This window comes from Trachemys scripta, chromosome 18 (genome assembly GCF_013100865.1).
Source record: "Trachemys scripta elegans isolate TJP31775 chromosome 18, CAS_Tse_1.0, whole genome shotgun sequence".
Taxonomy (NCBI): Eukaryota; Metazoa; Chordata; order Testudines; family Emydidae; genus Trachemys; species Trachemys scripta.
In genome coordinates, this window is record NC_048315.1 from 4,803,442 (window position 1) to 4,822,854 (window position 19,413).

The 19,413-nt window shown below is 43.4% G+C and overlaps 1 protein-coding gene across 5 annotated transcripts in view; it reads right to left on the reverse strand.

Annotated features, from left to right (window-relative positions):
- TRIM37 (tripartite motif containing 37) overlaps positions 1-19,413 on the reverse strand; it is a 59,739-nt gene that overhangs the window by 21,377 nt on the left and 18,949 nt on the right. For all 5 annotated transcript variants that reach the window (XR_004643383.1, XM_034752272.1, XM_034752273.1 and 2 more), the window contains exons 11-19: positions 13,783-13,833; positions 11,608-11,689; positions 8,543-8,619; positions 5,633-5,812; positions 4,814-4,928; positions 4,315-4,527; positions 3,751-3,887; positions 2,973-3,064; positions 1,261-1,461 (exon numbers count right to left, since the gene is read on the reverse strand). Coding sequence is in view for 4 of the 5 variants with exons in the window: in XM_034752272.1 (XP_034608163.1) it covers positions 1,261-1,461; positions 2,973-3,064; positions 3,751-3,887; positions 4,315-4,527; positions 4,814-4,928; positions 5,633-5,812; positions 8,543-8,619; positions 11,608-11,689; positions 13,783-13,833 (1,148 nt within the window). In the remaining variant the exon portion in view is untranslated. The remainder of the gene's footprint in view (positions 1-1,260; positions 1,462-2,972; positions 3,065-3,750; positions 3,888-4,314; positions 4,528-4,813; positions 4,929-5,632; positions 5,813-8,542; positions 8,620-11,607; positions 11,690-13,782; positions 13,834-19,413) is intronic.

Below are 19,413 nucleotides of genomic sequence, written 5' to 3' on the forward strand. Positions count from 1 at the left end.
CCCTACACTGTGTATATTGTGTTTTGTTCTGTTTATGTCTATTGCACCTTAATCCCTTCCAGGTGGAAATCCATTATTTATCTGGCACTGATCTACTACTGCAAAGTACAAGATAACAATAAGGTATTACTCTCTTCACAGATACCAAGATAGCTACACAAGATGTGCATGGAGTTGGAACTACTCTTCAGGCATCCCTCCACCCCCCGAGTTATCTTTAAACAGAGACAGACACTGTCCCTGCTCCCACACACATTTTTTTTGACTCAATACTCATCTGCAGTTCTAAGTCTGAAAGCAGCTATTAAGCCAAAGAGTACTTTGTGGTTTGGTGCACACAGTGACTACTATGAAATTACGAAAATACAGCAACAGAATTCAGTGGCCTTTCCCCAGTCCCTCTTCATGATGGGCAATGCAGACAAAGCTAATGGAAACTCTGAGTCATTGTGAATAGTTCTCTGAAAACATCCACAGTCAGTAGCGGCTGTCAAAAAAGCTAACAATGTTGGGACTCATTAGGAAAGGGATAGATAAGACGACAGAAAATATCATATTGCCTCTGTATAAATCCACGGTACGCCCACATCTTGAATACTGCATGAAGATCTGGTTGCCCCAGCTCAAAAAAAGATATATTGGAATTGGGAAAGGTACTGATGAATAAGACTGGGACTTTTCAGCTTGGAAAAGAAACAACTAAGAGGGGATATGATAGCGGTCTATAAAATCATGACTGATGTAGAGAAAGTAAATAAGGAAGTGTTATTTACTCCTTCTCATAAAACAAGACCAAAGGGTCACCAAATGAAATTAATAGGCAGCAGGTTTAAAAACAAACAAAAAGAATTATTTCTTCACACAACACAGTCAATGTGTGGAACTCTTTACCACAGGATGTTGTCACAGGCCAAGATTATAACAGGTTTCAAAAAAGAACTAGATAAATTCATGGAGCATAGGTCCATTGATGGCTATTAGCCAGGGGATGGACAAGGATGCAGAAGTATCCCAAGCCTCTATTTGCTAGAAGCTGGGAATGGGCAACAGGGGATGATTACCTGTTCATTCCCTCTGAAGCACCTGGCATCGGCCACTGTTGGAAGACATGATACTGGGCTAGATGGACCTTTCTTCTGAGCCAGGATGGTCATTCTTATGTTCTTAAATAAATCTCTAACGAATTACTTAGATTTGATGTGCATCTAACTTTACGTCAAAGGAATACATGAAAGAGTTGTATTTAAATGCACCATTTACCTCTGTTCTGCAGAAGTGAGGCAGGAGGACGTGGCTGTAGACCCCACAGATTGTCCATCCCATTCCTGTCTTTTAAGTCCAATAAATGGATTAAAATTAAGGGATCTATGTCTAGTAAACTGCTGCTGGCTGCTGAGCCTAAAGTACTTCCTCCCCGCCTTGAAGATCTGCCACTTGCATTGGGATAGCCATGGCTACTACCTGAAAGAGAGAGCGCCATAGGAAAAGTACGTATACACCATGTCTGTCTGCATGTGTTAGGTTTCACTCTTTCACAAAAGAGCAGCTGAAAATCCTGGATATAGTAAGGATGGAAATCTTAAAAGCACTCCAAATAACCTCAGGAAAAGCAATCTTGTTACAAGGAAGTACGAATTCTAAAAGCACTGAAGAAAAACAAAAGTACATCGATAAAAAACTAACAGTCCCAAAAATGGAAAATCAACAGAATTTGACTTCATCAAATACAAAGAACATTAACTGTTCCTACTGATTTGCAGATTTAGAAAAAAAACCCACTAACATAAAAATGAGGAGTTTCTTTATCTGATCTAGAGAGATCTTCAATTAAGCCTTACTTTGAGCTATGAAATGTTCTTATTACATAATGTTTAGCAATCCCATAAGAGATCTGAGACCCAGCCACTGTGTCTGGAGTCCAATCTGGGAAATTAGATTAGACAGCCCAATAAGGCTTCCTTCCAAAGCAGGTGACCAAAACCAGCATTATCAGTACTGAGAGTGAAAAAGCACTATAAGCAATTAAAAGTGAATGGGTTACACCCATTCTTTGCATCAAGATTTACAAATACACTAAAATGACATGTGAAGAGAACCTTAGATAACACTGTATTCTGCAGACATTACACCCCCATTTCCACTCCTGTTCTTAACTGATTAATGCCATACTTAAATAAATTAGTCAGGCTTCTCAAATGCCTGACAAGAAATGTTTTGAAGAGAGGCATACATTTGCCTGTGTTATGACAGAGACTGGATCTAAGGCACAACAGGTTTATACTGAAAGGGAAAAAAGAGAGCAAGGATATGAAGATCAGCATTCCTTAAAGATTGCCAACAGACCTATGCTGCAGTATGTGGTGTGATCTGTGGGCACTGGCATCATGAGTGCATTTAAATGTAGATTCAGTCATTTTAGAAATCCTGGTAAAAACGTGTTGTTAGATTTTGACTTGCAGTCACCTTTATGCTGCAAGTGATCTTATGGAGCACCATTTAATTATTTATATTTTAATTTAATTCCTGTTCCATATTTAAAGATTCATACATTTCATGCCCCTCATTTAATTAAAACTTAGCTAATAACAGTGTAGCAAAATCTAAAGGAATGTGTCCAACGGTCAGAAACCATGGGGACAGCAGTAGAGTAGAAGCAAAGACATTTGCTGGTTTACTTTTTACTGGAATGGAAACGTCTTAAAATCCAGGCTCCCAGAGAAACTTCAAACTGACATTTTTTTTTTTTTTTAAGGATGTTCAATAGAAGACCCCTCCACTGTTTTTTCTAACCAGTGGGAAGCTGGCACTCTACTGCAATAATTAGTGTACAGTACATGATGCAGCATTTTCAAAAATAGAAAATACCTCTAGAATATGCAGCTCAATATTGCCTCTGACGTGGCACTGAAAAGAACAGAGGAGGAAACCTGACAAATTACTGTTAGTTTGATTGTGAATGTTTCTTTCTGTACCTGATGCTCCACCAGCAGCAGCAGCATCATCCTGGAGATCTCCTTCTTCTAGCTCCATATTACTATTATATTCCACATCATTTTCTCCAGACCTTGGTGCGAAGAAAAATCAGACCATCAGCTCCAATTAGGCATTGCGATGTTGTCAACAACAGAAAAACTAAACATCTCACTAGTTTTGTAGCTTCCAAACTGCATGAACTAACAAGTCAAAATGCATCACCACTTGACTGTGAAACCAGAAGTCTTAAAATCTGACGTGTTTCCAAGAGGTGGAATTTTAGAACCTTATTCTGCAAGCCTTCCATATTCATTACAAGAATATGTATCTTTAATAGTATGTTAAATATGAGGATCTGATAGTGTCCTTCAACTTTTCAGTATTTAAATAGTCTAAAGTCTAAGTGCTCTACTTCTAAACAGCACTTGTACTTGTGTAGGGTATCACAGTGGTAAATTAGTGTAGGATCAAAGCTAACTAATCTCTTGAAAAGAGCCTTACGTGACATTGCTGGTCAAGGACAACATGTTAAACTGAATAAGCCAACACACTGGAAATAAATCAGTAAATAAACCAGGAAAAGATTGCTTGAAGACCTGGCATCTTGTATTTCTACCACATTACTGTGTGTCATTTCCGGGCCAGCTTTTGGCCTCTGTGCTGTCACACATCAATCAAAGACATTGTGATATACAAAGTAAGTTGACTCCATTCTGATGGGAACTGACATTAGGCCAAGAGGATAACAATTCTGGGTAAGTTTTTGCAGTCACTCACATAGTCTCTTCATCAATATCATTCTCTTCAGTGTTACTAGTAGCTGTTGAACTAGCAGAGGAGCTGCTGCCATCTAGATGGTTTACCTCATCTTCTCCAGCAAGGTCTACATCCAGATCACCATCCGAGAGCTCATACTGGAGCAACAAAACAAGATAGAATTTCTGCTGTACAGAAATTCTCATAAGTATTTGGGTGTTTTATATTTTATCTACAGTACATTCTAAACAGAGAAAGCAGAACCAGACGTCAGTAGTATCACCCAGGAGCTGAGGAGGGTCTGAAAGTGCAACACAAGTAGATAAAATGCCTGCCTGACAGTACCATTTTAGATAGCTAGATTCTCTGATTTGCTTACCATGCCTTTGGAATTTCTTTCCTTAAACAATTTTTTCCTGCTCCCTAAAAGTCTCTATCCTTTCTCCTCATTATCCACTAGTACTGCACTTGTAGAGAATAGTTCATCTAACACACAACACACATGCTTCTATAATTTTTCTGTAACAGTACAATGGATTATAAAATGAAATAAAAATTGAAAATGGAACAGAAGAGAATTCCTACATTAAAATCTTCATGCTGGATTTTCTCCTCCTCCTCATCCTTGGCATCTCTCGCTAATGCTGGAGTGGTGACACTCTCAAGTAGTACTTCAGGATTTGGTCCAGATTTCTTTGGTCTTGTTTCTGGACCATCATCATTCTGGGGGCTAAGATGAGTGTCTGGAGGTGACATGCCTCGTGATTTTTGGGTACGGGAAAGCTCAATTGCAAGTCTCTTAAATATATTTTAAAAAACAGACACGTAAGTATACGTCAAAGAAAATTTGTTAAGAACAAATTACAAGAAGCAACAGCATTTCACAGATTTAAACAGATTAACATGAAAGACATTGAAACTAACTGGAAACAAAATCCAGCACCATCAGCATTCTAAAAATAGCAATGGTAATCCAAATAAACCTGACAGTGAAGCAAACTTACTGGTCAGTGGCCACTATAATCAAAAATTTAAATCCATGTTTGAATTTGGCATTAAAATACACGTCCAACCTCTCACTTACCTCTTTAAGGTTGTTTATTTGTTGGATGTAGCTTGTCTGAGCAGCTTCCAACTGAGTAACGTACCAGTGTTGGTCCCGACACTTTTGGAAGAAGGTAGGTGAACGCACCTGGAACCTTTAGAATGCCACAAAATGGAAATTTTTTAAATGCTTGAGAAGTCCCACCTAAAATAATTCAAGGCTTAAAACCAGGTGATAAAATTAAGCTTAAGCCTGATGGGAAATTAATTCCTGTACACTTTTCCAGATATTCTATAATACAGAATTCTGAAATACCAGAATAGACAAACCACAAGTGATATTTTAAAAACCCAACTTGAAGTAGAAGTGCAGGATAGCTATATTTAGCCATAATGCTGAAATTTCCACTAACGAAGTTAGCTTCAATACCATTATAAACACTCTTCCACACTCTCCTTTCCCAGAGTTCCATTAATCTCAATGACAATACCCAAAAGGGGATGGAATGCATTATTAATCCCCTTTGAAAACACATCCAGAATTTTCCTGAAATATTTTTTAATTCTCTATCTATGCATGCCCAATAGAGGCATATTAGTGTCAAGTGAGTTTTTGCAGATGACTGCTTCATCTCAAAGGAATCTATGCACATCTTTCCCACCTCCTCTCCTAAACACACACTCCTTTAAAGCTCATGAGAACAAAAAATCCTTTCCTTTTATGACAGAGATTAATTTAAAAAATATTATGGCATGCCAATTATTTTAATTATTTCCTACTTTGATAATAACTATAGCACTTTTATAAAAAAATGCCACAGAAAACAGGTTTGTAGATCCAACCAATGATCTCTCTTACCTAAGAATTACAGTGTCATTTTGTCTGTTCAAATACCCTTCATTGGCAAGCAAGTCCAATCGAAAGAATCTGTTATAACCCCAGCATTCTCCAACTTCAAAGTCAGAGGCAAACTCTCGAATTATATTTTTAGCAGGATCATTGGTGGACTGGTGAACCATCTCCACACGGTACTCATACCTAAACATGGACAAAATGAAATTAGCTGGAACAGTAACAATCACCACCAAATTTCAGTATAAGAAAAATGCATATGGTATGTTTGTTTCATGTCAAGTTAAGTTACTATGAGCATCATATTTTAAAAAGAAATAGGATTTCCAATTAAAAAGGTGATTCAGCAAGAAAAGAATCTAGAGTGGAAAGCGAACAGCATGTTGATGGCTTTGTTGGGTAATATACAAATTTTAAGAAGTAAAGGTATAAGGCTGAGATTACAGGCAACAAATGCTACTTTTTAAGCTAGGCTGAAGGACTACTGTGTATTTATAAACTACAGCAGTTTAATGCCACAGATCGGGATTTCCCTCAATGCTAAGCTCTAATGCATTCTGCATTACAGCTTCACAGCAGTCGCTCTAGGCTGCTGGTGCCAAGGGCTAACTGTGTCAGGGTTGATAAAATCTGAAGTCAAAGCTCTGTGCATCTGCCAATCTACTCTACATGAGAAAGAAGTGCAATATGACTGACAGTAGCTGGGCTGTAAGATGAAGACAGACTTCTCAAATAGAATTGAACAAGTGAATTAAGAAGGGACAATTTGAAAATCGAACCGATTTTTAAAAAAAATAAAATAAAATAGCTCCAGGATTCCCTACCAGCTCTTAAATCCCTATGTAAATTTTTAAGGTTTTACAATCATTTTCCTGTCTTTCAGACAGGAACGGAAGAGAATTCTCCTATCCACATGTACACAGAGGAAACAGTCAAACCGACTACAGAAAATGCTGTCAAATGCATAATCAAACTGAAAAGAGGAAAATATTTTTTCTCTCTCCTTAACATCTTTCAATTATAAGTAGCTTCAAGCTTGAAATAGGATTTTCAAATTTACTGTGTCCTTTAAACTTTCACTGCAGATGGCGGGGTGCCTCTAGTACAGAGGTGGGCAAACTACGGCCCGCGGGACCCTCCTGCCCGGCCCCTGAGCTCCTGGCCTGGGAGGGTAGCCCCCGGTCTCTCCCCTGCTGTTCCCCCGTCCCCTGCAGCCTCAGCTTGCCCCGCCGCGATGCTCTGGGTGGTGGGGATGCGAGCTCCTGGGGCAGGGCAGCACAGCTGAAGAGCCTGGCCTGACCCAGTGCTCTGTGCTGCACGGTGCATGGCTGTAGCGCCACCAGCCACCGGTGCTCCAGGCAGCACGATAAGGAGCAGGGATCGGGTGGGGGTTGGATAGAAGGCAAGGGGGATCAAAAGGGTGGTCAGGGGGCAGGGGTCCTGGGGAGGGGGCAGTCAGGAATGAGAGGAGGGGTTGGATGGGGCAGTCAGGGGCAGTGAGGGGACAGGGAGAAGGGGTGGTTGGATGGGGCAGGAGTCCCAGGGGGGCCGTCAGGAATGAGAGGAGGGGTTGGATGGGGTGGTGGGGGGAAGTCAGGGGTGGGGGTTCCAGAAGCGGTCAGGGAGCGGGGTAGGGGGTGGATGGGGCAGGGGTCCCAGAGGGGCAGTCAGGGAACAGGGGGCGGGTTGGAAGGGGCCCACGACCCCTTCCCCTAACTGGCCCTCCATACAATTTCAGAAACCCAATGCGGCCCTCAGGCCAAAAAGTTTGCCCACCCCGCTCTAGTACTAAGTGTTATAAAGTGGTCTTAATGTGAAGAGGCAAGCCCCATCCCGTAATACATCTTATTGTTCCGGATGTGTGGAAGGCAAGGAATTTTTAAAAGCTTGCATTACGTTTTGCTTATTTAAAGTCTGCTAACATCGGCCAGTATCTCTTGTTTCAGTCTCACGTGCCAGCATGAATGCTCCACTCCACCATTTTATGAAAAGCCTCTCTCCAATTAGGCCTAGAATCCTCTCCTTAGGACTCGAGGACCTCAAACCCAAAATTATGCTTGAACTCCTCTTCCTCACCTGAAAAGCTCTCCACTCAGTTGTCGGTCTGAAATCCCTTCCAAAATCACTATTAACATATCCCTCCAGAGCAGGCCCAGCACGTTACTTAGTTTCAATTCTTACCTCTCCTCAATCAGAGTATTTCACTCAGCTATCAAATTGTGCTTTCTAAGCCAGGCAAGTTAGTCTTTCATAGGCAAAGGAATTTTAAGCAGAGATTCTGTCCCACAAGTTCCTGCTCCTCCAGCAGCTAAAACTGCCTCTATACCTCCAGTCAGCAGTTACATTCTAAGTTTTAAACAGAACCAGAAAATATTCCGAGAAGTTAAATGCTGCAGAAAGTGTCCTGTTACACTAAAGAGAGTCTTGAGAAATTTAGACATATTTTGGAGCCAGGCACATAAATAACATTTTTTGGAGCAACTGTGGACTGTAAGGGGCAAGGTTATAATATTGGCAGTTATAACATGATTTTGATTTATCTGAGGGCTAAAGTACTGTACAATGGTCATTTTATAGCATCTCTCTCAGCTGAACTCTTTGCCTTAGAGTCAGAGTGCTCTAGCTAACCAAGCACAGGACTGGAAGTTGAGACCTGGGTTCTCTTGACAGCTCTGTTGCTGACTTGTTTGTCGCTTTCTGCAGACCCACTTAACCTCTGTGCCTCATCTTATCTACTTGTAAAATGGGACGAGGGGCCTGATCCAAAGCCCGGTGAAGTCAATAGGAATCTTCATCTGCTTCAGTGAGCTTTGGATCAGGTCCTAGCAGAGCCATGAGGCTGAATACACTTTTGTAAAGCTCTTTAAACTCCTTGGGTGAGAGGCATAAAAGAGGTGTAAACAGACATTTCCTTACTTGGATGTTTCTGGCAATCCAGCTGAGAGCTCCAGAAACACAGACAAGTAGTAACCACGCACAACTCCATTTCCATCCTTAAAAAGAAATAAGGAGGTTAAATTATTAAAAGCATCTGTTATTGTAGAAAATAAATTCAGAATTCCAATACACAATTTCCTGCAGCCTCAGTCAGAACAGTAACATATGAAATGGACTTAAACCATGCCATGACTAAAAACAGCTACCGTAGCATGAATTGAGGTAGAAATCAACACACATTTAGAAAGTGTGCATATGACTGTAGTATCTGGGTGCTAGGCTGTATCTCACAACAGAAAACTTGAAAGTTACAATTCCTGTTCTTCTTGCATTTCAGTAGTTCAAACAAGTGTAAACAGAAATATTTTGGCAAGTGCTATAGAACTGATTTTTCATATTAAATGTGTGTATAAGGAGGGCAATAAAAATGATTGGTAGATTTTTAAGCTTGAGAATATTACAACCCTTTTTCCTCTCTCACAAAATTTAATGAGGACTTTTTATATTAAATATCCAGTTATCTGAAATACTATAGAGCAGAATTCCAAACCCTTTTATGTTGGGAGCTGAAGCAAAATCAAGTTATGTTTTCTAATCTGTATACTGAAAACTAAGATTCATTAAAGAGTTATGTTAAGTAGCACTGAGATTACAACAAAATCAGTAGTATGGCAGAGCCTTCTCCCTCAATGGTGTAAACCAAAGATGAAGTGTTAATCTTATCTTGAGTTCCCTGGGTTTTGACATTGTGTCATAACATACCACTGTTTAAAAATAGTATTTTTATACCTTTTGACAATGTCACGTACAGAGTTGACCCTGACTTTAAGATATAGCTGTTGCTGTATTCAAAACAGTAAACTATAAGAGATTTTTTACTTCATGCACAGTTTAAATAGTACCCAGAGCTGCCTCAAAGCACTGACCAAACTGGAGGATTGGAGAAAGGCAAAACTTAGTGGTTCATGTTCCAACATTCATGCAGAACCAATGTCTCGGTGGTCTCAATGCTGCACTTCAATGAGATTTCGTAAGAAATGTCATTCACATTGGATATTTCTTCTATTTCAGTGATGGATATCAGACTCTGTACAAGAGAAATTCCTCTCAGAAAACAAAACCCTTTCCTCCTCCCAACTTCCCAAAACGGTTTCAGGTAATGGATGAGTGCGCACACACAGACCCAGCTATGTATGGTTATAAATACAAGAAGTAGTAAATTAGTTTAGGCCCCAATCCTGCAAACAATTAAGCACATATATATTATAGGTGCAACAGGTAGCAACGCCTATTAAGGCTGCACAATACTTCTCACTGTAAAACCCTGTTTTCTGTTGCTTATTATAACTTTGCCAAACTTTAACAATTTGGCTGAAGTTTTCCATTTGCCTCAGGCTGAATTTTACTAGAAAATTTCAGTCATTTCTGAGAATTAGGTTAAGGAAAAAACACGCTTTGACCACATTAAATTGTGGAGACCTTTTCTTTGAACAGCTCTAGTGACCCATGATGTGGACCAGAGTCTTGAAATTTGGCAGGCCTGGCTTGTGTGTCAGGGATACGCCTTTTCCCATCCCCGTGAAAATCTGCCCCTTTGAAATACTAGTTTGCACACATTCAGTAGAAACTTCTTTACTAAGCATGCTTGAGCCTCTCAGAGCTCCTAGTGCTCAGACTGCACATGTGCCATCCTCACAGAGCAACTTCCCCCTACAATTGCTGATCGTGGATACTTTGAGCCAGGGAGGAGCTAGGCTTTAAGTGAGAGCAGGGAGCCGGTCTCCTCTCCTCTAAATGACCCCCCTGCTGGACCAAGGTAGAGCGGAGGCAGAAGGCACCTGACTTGAATGCAGAGGAGACAAGAGATTAACTGAGGGGCAGGGAAAGCAGTAGACTGGGACAAGGAGCTTGGTAAGACTGGAGGGATGAGGAGGGAAGAGAAAAAACGAACAGTTGGGGGGGGGGGGGGGAAACCAGAATGAGCTGGGCAAGGAAACTGTGAAAGAGCTGGAGAGATGCTCTGACAAGAAGTTGGGGTATAGAAGGAGACCTAGGACTCTCTGGGCAAAGAGAGAAAGGAAAGGAGCTGTGGATGGGAGACAGATTGGAAAAGGAGTCCAAGTAGGGAGAATGAAGACACTGGGAAGAGACAGACTGGATGAAGAAGTGAGAGGGGGCAACTGAGACTGGTTAGGCAAGAAGCCTGGGATTTAGATGAGAAGCCCAAGTAGCAGACAGTGGTCTGGGTACGCAAAAAGAATGAGACAGAGCCAGGACTGGTACAGGGAAAGGTTAGAGGGGACAAGCTTGGGGAAGACTGGCAGAAGTTTTTGCCCACTAGAGTACACTCTTAGGAGCCTGGAATGGAACCCAAGCTTCCTGATTTTCCCCATTCCTCTTCTGTCAGCAAGTATCTGTGAAATCCAATGGGAAAGTGTGTGTCATCCCCCTCTAGTGTAGTCCACATAACAGTATCTAGTTCTTATACAGTATTTTTCATCAGTAGGTCTCAAATTGTTTTACAAAAGGAGGTCAATATCATTATCCCCATTTTACAGATGGGGAGACAGACACAGAGAAGAGAAGTCACTTCTCAAAGTCACCCAGCAGACCAGTGGCAGAGCTGGTAGAAAATCTGGATTCTGCTAAGTCCCAGTCTAGTGCTCTAGGCCACACTGCCTTCCATAGGGGATGGCAACTGACTATTATTATCAATCACTCCATTAGCTCCAGTGACAGAGGTCTGCTGATAAGTCATATGGTGTCTATATGACATCACTTGATGAAATTTGTTTCATTTTTTTAAAACTAGGAAATCACACATGCACACACAAAACTACCTTAAAAGAATATTAAAGTTGCGAAGTCAAATACTCAAAAGCTAGGAAATGACTGAAGTAAGATTACCTGTCTACATGAGCAGTGATACGTATGTGCTTAAGAGTTTGCACGACTGGGGTCTAAGCTAGCTCGCTACCTAGTGTATTTATACCCGTGGATAAATTTTTGTTAGGAAAAATATTTTTAAGAGTATACAAACTCACTGGATAAACCTTTAGTCGCCAGCAAAGCCCTGACACTTGAAGAGGTGGACTGTACACAGGATCCGCCCGTTGGCGCAAAGTGCTGTTGAAAGAAGGGATGAATATTCAACAGTGAGATGGAGCACACCCCTATGTGGGGAGGCGACAGAGAATAAATAGCATTTGATTTACATGTTAGAACTATCGATTTTGTTGCACCACATAAAGTTCAGTAGCATGTTTTGAAGCTATCACAGCAGTTAGAGATGAAAAGGAACCATTGCTTCATCTAATCTATTTCCATGGGGCCTATTGTTCCCTATTATCCTTTAAAAAAAAAGTTTTAAATTTTCCAAGCAGTCAGACTGCCACAACATCCCTTGGGGCTATTCCACTGCCTAATATCTCATTATTAGCAAAGTTCTTCTGATACTTATCCCAATTTCCTCTACATACTATCCCATTACTTAGTGTTATATCATACCACACTAATAATGCCACTCCAAATATATAAAGAGCATAAGCAGCAGAGATGTAGACTTTTGTTCTTTCCCCACTACCCAGATATCTACTAACCAGGCTACATATAGTTAACTCAATCTTTCCTTTTAAGAAATCATCTCCTCCACCCATTCGCATCCACCCCTTCATTTTGGTGCTCTTATCTGAGCTCGTTAGGCAATACTTTTCTGGTGACGCAATGCTCATAACCATAACCCTGGTGCAGTCACACAGGAGCCATAGAGAGAGGAATTTCTCTCTCTGATCCATCATGTGCAGGATAAAAGTGCATGATTATTTTTCCTTCCTATGGTACAGATCCACTATCATCCTTATATCTTTCAGCCATTATTGCTTCCCAATTTTCTCCCCGACATTGTCCCCAATGAACATTTGTTTTAAGTTTGCCCTCCTACCCCACTTCCCCACAAATGTATTAACAGCAATTGTCCTTAAATCTTCTACTAGCCATGTTTCCAACCTGTCTAGATACCTTGGTATTATTTCTTTGTCCTCAATGGTTAATTATTTGTGTTACCATAGCACCTAGGAACTCTAGTCAAAGATTAGGACCCCACTGTGCTAGGCACTGTAGCAACACAAAGCAAAAATGGTCCCTGACACAAAGAGCTTATAATCTAAGTATAAGACAAGAGACAACAGGTGAATACAGACAGGGGAGAACAAGGAAACAATGAGACAACACTGGTCAGCATGATCGGCAGTGATCTCAGCACACCAATAATCTAGCCATTGTCAAATTTCTTGTAGACATCATAGAAAATGAGTTTTGAAGGAGGATAATGCATTAGTTTTACAGATGCTTATAGGCAGCTTCTCCCAAGCATGAGGAGCAGGATGGGAGACAGCACAAACAGGCTTGTTTGAATATGAAAACAAGTTGAGTGATGGAGGCTGGCTTCGTGGGCCAATACAGAGGCAGGAGTCAACCTCGATAGTGAACGAGAGATGACATAGATGGGAATAAACTGGTCTGAGAAGAGAAACTGCAGACAGCAATTGTAAACAGAGCATACAGTGATCTTAGAGATAAAAGGGGTGGTAGTTGGAGAGGCAAGTGGAGTAAAGGATGGGATTTTACAATGGGAGAGATTAAAGCATGCTTTTATTGTGAGGGGGGAAAAGCCAGAGGAGAGTGAGAAGTATAAGGGTGTTTGCAACTTCTTTCAATCTACTTCCAATCTTCACTAAAATAAGTCAGAATTCACAGGAAATTGGACTATAAAGTTCTAGCCTCAAATATTACTTCTAATTTAATCAAAGTATTCTAAATTAATTATTTAATGGTTGTATTACCAAAAAAAAAAAAAAAAAAAAAAAAAAAAATCAGATCTAGAAAGTTGCAAAACTTGCAAGCTGAGCAGAATTTTAAGTGTAGAGATCATGTAAATGTTCCTTGCAGATTTTTTTAAACTTGTGGGGTGATTAGAGAGAAATCATTTTCCTTCAGCATGGAATTTTTTTTTTTTAGCAGTCAGTTTATTGAATTGGTAGCTACTTTTTCTGTTCACTACTGGAGACAAAAGTCAAGAGATGTGATTCAGTTCCTCACACTTGCACACAGGTATCTTGTGGTTTTCAATAGGTCTATTCAATGGTTTAAAACCTAATAAAAGAACAAATGAGAAACATACTCCTTGACATTCATGGTAATTTCTTAGGACACATTCCTACCTGAAGTTTTCCAAGACAAAGGTGGTTGAGTCATAGGCTGGTACTAATTCACTGAGGAGAAAACATATTAGTAGAGTTGAAGAAAGTAGCATTAAAATCAGAAGTTGGGATTTTCACAAGTGTTTAAGTAACTTAGAAGCAAGCACAAGGCCCATCAGGAGTCAATAGGACTTGCACTCCTAATCACTTAAGCACTTTTGAAAATCCCACTCAAGATCTTTAAAAGGACATGAAGGTTATTAGGCTACTAGTCATACCACCACAACAGTGGTCATGTCTCTAGAAAACAGAACATAAGTACCACTGTAATTTTTTTTTTTTTAATTGCAACTTCTGAAGACAGTAGTAGCTTTCCCAAGCATGTTAACATTCTACTATATGACATATGTCCTGGGTAGATATTACAATTTTGAGTATATCTTTAGCAGCAGCAACTGATTTTGAAGGGTGTGAAAATGTTTTTATTTAAAATGAGTGTCAGAATACATTCATGTATTATATCCATGTGCCATTAATAACATCTGGGATTATTAACACTGACAAATTTTAAGACTCAATTTATTTTTCTCTTGTTAAATTGTATGTGGATTGCATTTCCTTCAGCTTGGAAATGAAAACAGATTTGTACATTCCAGTGTACTCTAGGGTCCTGCTGAATTATATGACCTCTTACCTGGCAAGGAAGAAATACAATTTACACAATGACAGGTTTCAAAGTAGCAGCCGTGTTAGTCTGTATCCGCAAAAAGAACAGGAGTACTTGTGGCACCTTAGGCCTTGTCTACACTACGAGAGTAGTTCGAATTTACTTGCATCGAATTTTTGGAATCGATATTGCAAAGTCGAACGTCTGTGTCCACACTAAGGACAGTAATTCGACTTTGTGAGTCCACACTAACGGTGAAAGCGTCGACATTCGAAGCAGTGCACTGTGGTCAGCTATCCCACAGTTCCCGCAGTCCCCTCTGCCCATTGGAATTCTGGGTGTAGCCGGCAATGCCTTCTGGGTAACAAAATGTGTCGAGGGTGCTTTTGGGTAACTGTCGTCATCCGTCCATCACTCCCGCCCTCCCTCCCTGAAAGCGCCGGCGGGAAATCAGTTCGCGCACTTTTCCAGTCATTGACAGCGCGGATGCCACAGCACTGCGAGCATGGAGCACGCTGCGACCATCGCTGCAGTTGTGGCCGCTCTCAACGCCTCGCAGCTTATCATACACCTTTCCCTGAGGCAGATGCAGAAAAGTCAGGCGAGGAGGCTACGGCACCGCGGTGATGTCCTGAAGTCTGAGAGTAGCACAGACCTCTCAGAAAGCAGGGGACCCAGCGCCGAGGACATCACGATGGCAATGGGTCATGTTGATGCCGTGGAACGGCGATTCTGGGCACGGGAAACAAGCACTGAGTGGTGGGACCGCATAGTGCTGCAGGTCTGGGATGAATCCCAGTGGCTGCGAAACTTTCGCATGCGGAAGGGAACTTTCCTGGAACTTTGTGAGTTGCTGTCCCCTGCCCTGAAGCGCAATGACACCCGGTTGCGAGCTGCACTGAGTGTACAGAAGCGAGTGGCCATAGCCCTCTGGAAGCTTGCAACGCCAGACAGCTACCGGTCAGTCGCGAACCAGTTCGGGGTGGGCAAATCTACCGTGGGGGTTGTTGTGATGCAAGTAGCCAAGGCAATCGTTGATGTACTGCTGCCAAAGGTAGTGACCCTGGGAAACGTGGAGGCGATCATAGATGGCTTCGCAGCGATGGGATTCCCAAACTGCGGTGGGGCCATAGATGGAACTCACATCCCTATTCTGGCACCGGACCACCAAGCCACCCAGTACATTAACCGAAAGGGCTATTTTTCCATGGTGCTGCAAGCACTGGTGGACCACAGGGGACGTTTTACCAACATCTACGTGGGATGGCCGGGCAAGGTTCATGACGCTCGTGTTTTCAGGAACTCTGGTCTGTTTAGACGGCTGCAACAAGGTATTTACTTCCCGGACCACAAAATAACTGTTGGGGATGTGGAGATGCCTATAGTCATCCTCGGGGACCCAGCCTACCCGCTAATGCCCTGGCTCATGAAGCCCTATACTGGCGCCCTGGACACTGAAAAAGAACTCTTCAACTACCGGCTGAGCAAGTGCAGAATGGTGGTGGAGTGTGCTTTTGGCCGTCTCAAGGGGAGATGGAGAAGCTTGATGACTCGCTGTGATCTCAGCGAAACCAATATCCCCATTGTTATAGCAGCTTGCTGTGTGCTCCACAATCTCTGTGAGAGCAAGGGGGAGACCTTTATGGCGGGGTGGGAGGTTGATGAAAATAGCCTGGCTGCTGATTACGCTCAGCCAGACAGCCGGGCGATTAGAAGAGACCTGCGGGAAGCGCTGTGCATCCGGGAGGCTTTGAAAGCAAAGTTCCTGAGTGAGCAGGGTAACCTGTGACTTTTAAGTTTGTGTACAGAGAAGCTGAACCTGCCCCCCTTTCTTTACCCAGTTAATGTTGACTATCCTACCCAGTTACATACCCCCTTCACCCCCTTCCAACACACGTTTCGAAATAAAAATAGTTCTACTTTGTTAATGCACACCGTTTTTTTTAATACTGTTTTCGCGGGAATTTTTTAAAACTGGGACGCAGACTGTGGTGCGGAGCGGGTGTAGTGTAGTGACGCGAATGAAGCTTCTAAACTCAAGGATTGACGGGCTCCGCTGCGGTGGGATGGTTGTTTCAACGGAGCCTGTCACCCCTCCTGATCGGGACTGTGTGTATGGGGGGGCTATGTGACTTTGTGGCAGGGGGAGGACGATTACAGATCCCCTGCTGCATGGCTCTGTGATCCTGCATAAGGACTGCCGCTTAAGATCTGTAACTGCCCTCCCCCGCCACAAAGTCACAGAGCAACCCACCCCCCACCACATAACATGAAAACAACCTCCCAGACTAACCAGGGTAACTAGTCACTGCATCACTGCACTGTGTATGTGCCCTGCTGCTGTGCCTGCCCCCGCCTATGTACCCTGCCAAAGGTGACTGTCCTGTCCAATTACCAACCCCCTTTCCCCTCCTCCTCCAAAAGAACATGATTGAAACAGTAGTTAACATGAACGTATTTTTTATTATCAACTACACATGGAACTGGGAGGTGAAACTTGGACGGGGGCTTGTGTCAGGCGGGAAGGAAAGAACTTTTCAAGTTTTGGGGAATGAGAGCCTTCTGCTACTAGAGCTCTCTGCAGGGGTGGAGTGAGAGTTAGCAGGGACTCTGCCGCCTCTCCTTCTTTGCACTTTGGGTGAGGTGGGTATGGGACTTGGTGGCGGGGGAGGGCGGTTAGAGATGGACTGCAGCGGGGCTCTGTCCTCCTGCCTCCGTTCCTGCAGAACATCCACAAGGCGCCGGAGCGTGTCTGTTTGCTCCCTCAGTAGTCCAAGCAGCGTTTGAGTCGCCTGCTGGTCTTCCTGCCGCCACCTCTCCTCCCGATCCATGTTTGCTTGCTGCATTTGGGTCAATTTCTCCCGCCACTGGGTCTGCTGTGCTGCCTGGGCTTGGGAACAGGCCATAAGTTCAGAGAACATGTCCTCCCGTGTCCTCTTCTTCCTATGCCTAATCTTCGCTAGCCTCTGGGAGTGTGATGCCAGGCTAGGTTGTGAGACAGTCGCAGATGTGGCTGTGGGAATGGGAAAAAGGGAGTGAATTCCTCAGAAAGATAAATGTAGTTGTGAACAAAGAACATAGTCTTTCTCTGTGAACAAGACCATGCACAGCACCTATCACATGCGCACTCAGCACAAGGTCGAATTCTCGGCCTTCGCATTCAGTGCCTGGGGTCTTCCACAGCACATTTGAGAAGCGGGGCAGCACAACGGAATTTCTGTTGCAGGCAGACATGGTAAGCCGTAGACTTGTGGCAGTTTAAAACTTTTATATTACCACTGGCCTCATTTCACATTTAAAGCAATGTCAGTACCTGCTGCCAGCAATCCGGCAAGCAGGAACTCTGCCCCTGTCCCACCCCCTCGCGGCTGTCCCCAGGAACGATCCCTTTCGGCAGCCCCTCTCCCGCCTCCACCGCGTGGCTGCAAACCAGCGGTTACAGTTCTGTAAAGGAACGAGCAAGCAGTCCCAACACTAACATTCCCCTACCTAATTCAAAGCAGGTCACCATGGGCGACATCACCCTGATGAGGATCTCTGACAGCGAGAGAGAGAGAATGCTCCGGGAAAGCCTCCAAAGACCAGGGCCGTATGCCGCCCTGCTGTGCAGAGCAATGATTCCCGAGTACTTGCTAGTCTCGTGGCGCGGCAACGTGTCGTACTTCGGAGGACCCAATAAGGCCGCTCTCCCCAGGAACCTCATGCAACGGCTTTCCAATTACCTCCAGGAGAGCTTCATCGAGATGTCCCGGGAGGATTACTGCTCTATCCCTGCACATATAGACCGCATCTTACTCTAGCTGCAGTAGCAGGGACTAAACAGTAGAGCGGCTTGGGCAGGACAATCACGGAAAACCGGACATTGCTAGATTTTTTTTCAAAACTTGCACTGCCCATGACTGAACCGTTAAGTGCCTAGGGCAAACTAATCATGAACAACCCATTCTTTTAATTGTTAATATTCCTGTTCTGTTAAAAATAAATGTTTAGATGTTTACAACACTTACTGGATGATCCTTCACCAGATTCTGTGTCCGGGGTAACGGCTGGGGAGGGTTGGTAGGGGATCTCTGTAAGGGTGATGAAGAGATCCTGGCTGTCGGGGAAATCAGCGTTGTGAGCGCTGCCGACTGCCTCGTCCTCCTTATCTCCTTCCTCATCTTCCCCGTCCGCTAACATGTGCGAGGAACCGGCCGTGGACAATATCCCATCCTCAGAGTCCACGGTCAGTGGTGGGGTAGTGGTGGCGGCCGCACCGAGGATGGAATGCAGTGCCTCATAGAAACGGGATGTCTGGGGATGGGATCCGGAGCGTCCGTTTGCCTCTTTGGTCTTCTGGTAGCCTTGTCTCAGCTCCTTGATTTTCACGCGGCACTGCGTTACATCCCGGCTGTATCCTCTCTCTGCCATGTCTTTAGAGATCTTCTCATAGATCTTTGCATTCCGTTTCTTGGAGCGCAGCTCAGAAAGCACGGACTCATCGCCCCACACAGCGATGAGATCCAATACTTCCCGATCAGTCCATGCTGGGGCCCTCTTTCTATTCACAGACTGCACGGCCATCACTGCTGGAGAGCTCTGCATCGTTGCCAGTGCTGCTGTGATCGCCACGATGTCCAGACAGGAAATGAGATTCAAACTGGCCAGACAGGAAAAGGAATTCAAATTCAAATTTTCCCGGGGCTTTTCCTGTGTGGCTGGTCAGAGCATCCGAGCTCGTACTGCTGTCCAGAGCGTCAACAGAGTGGTGCACTGTGGGATAGCTCCCGGAGCTATTAGCGTCGATTTCCATCCACACCTAGCCTAATTCGACATGGCCATGTCGAATTTAGCACTACTCCCCTCGTCGGGGAGGAGTACAGAAGTCGAATTAAAGAGACCTCTATGTCGAACTAAATAGCATCGCAGTGTGGACGGGTGCAGGGTTAATTCGATGTAATGGCGCTAACTTCGACATAAACGCCTAGTGTAGACCAGGCCTTAGA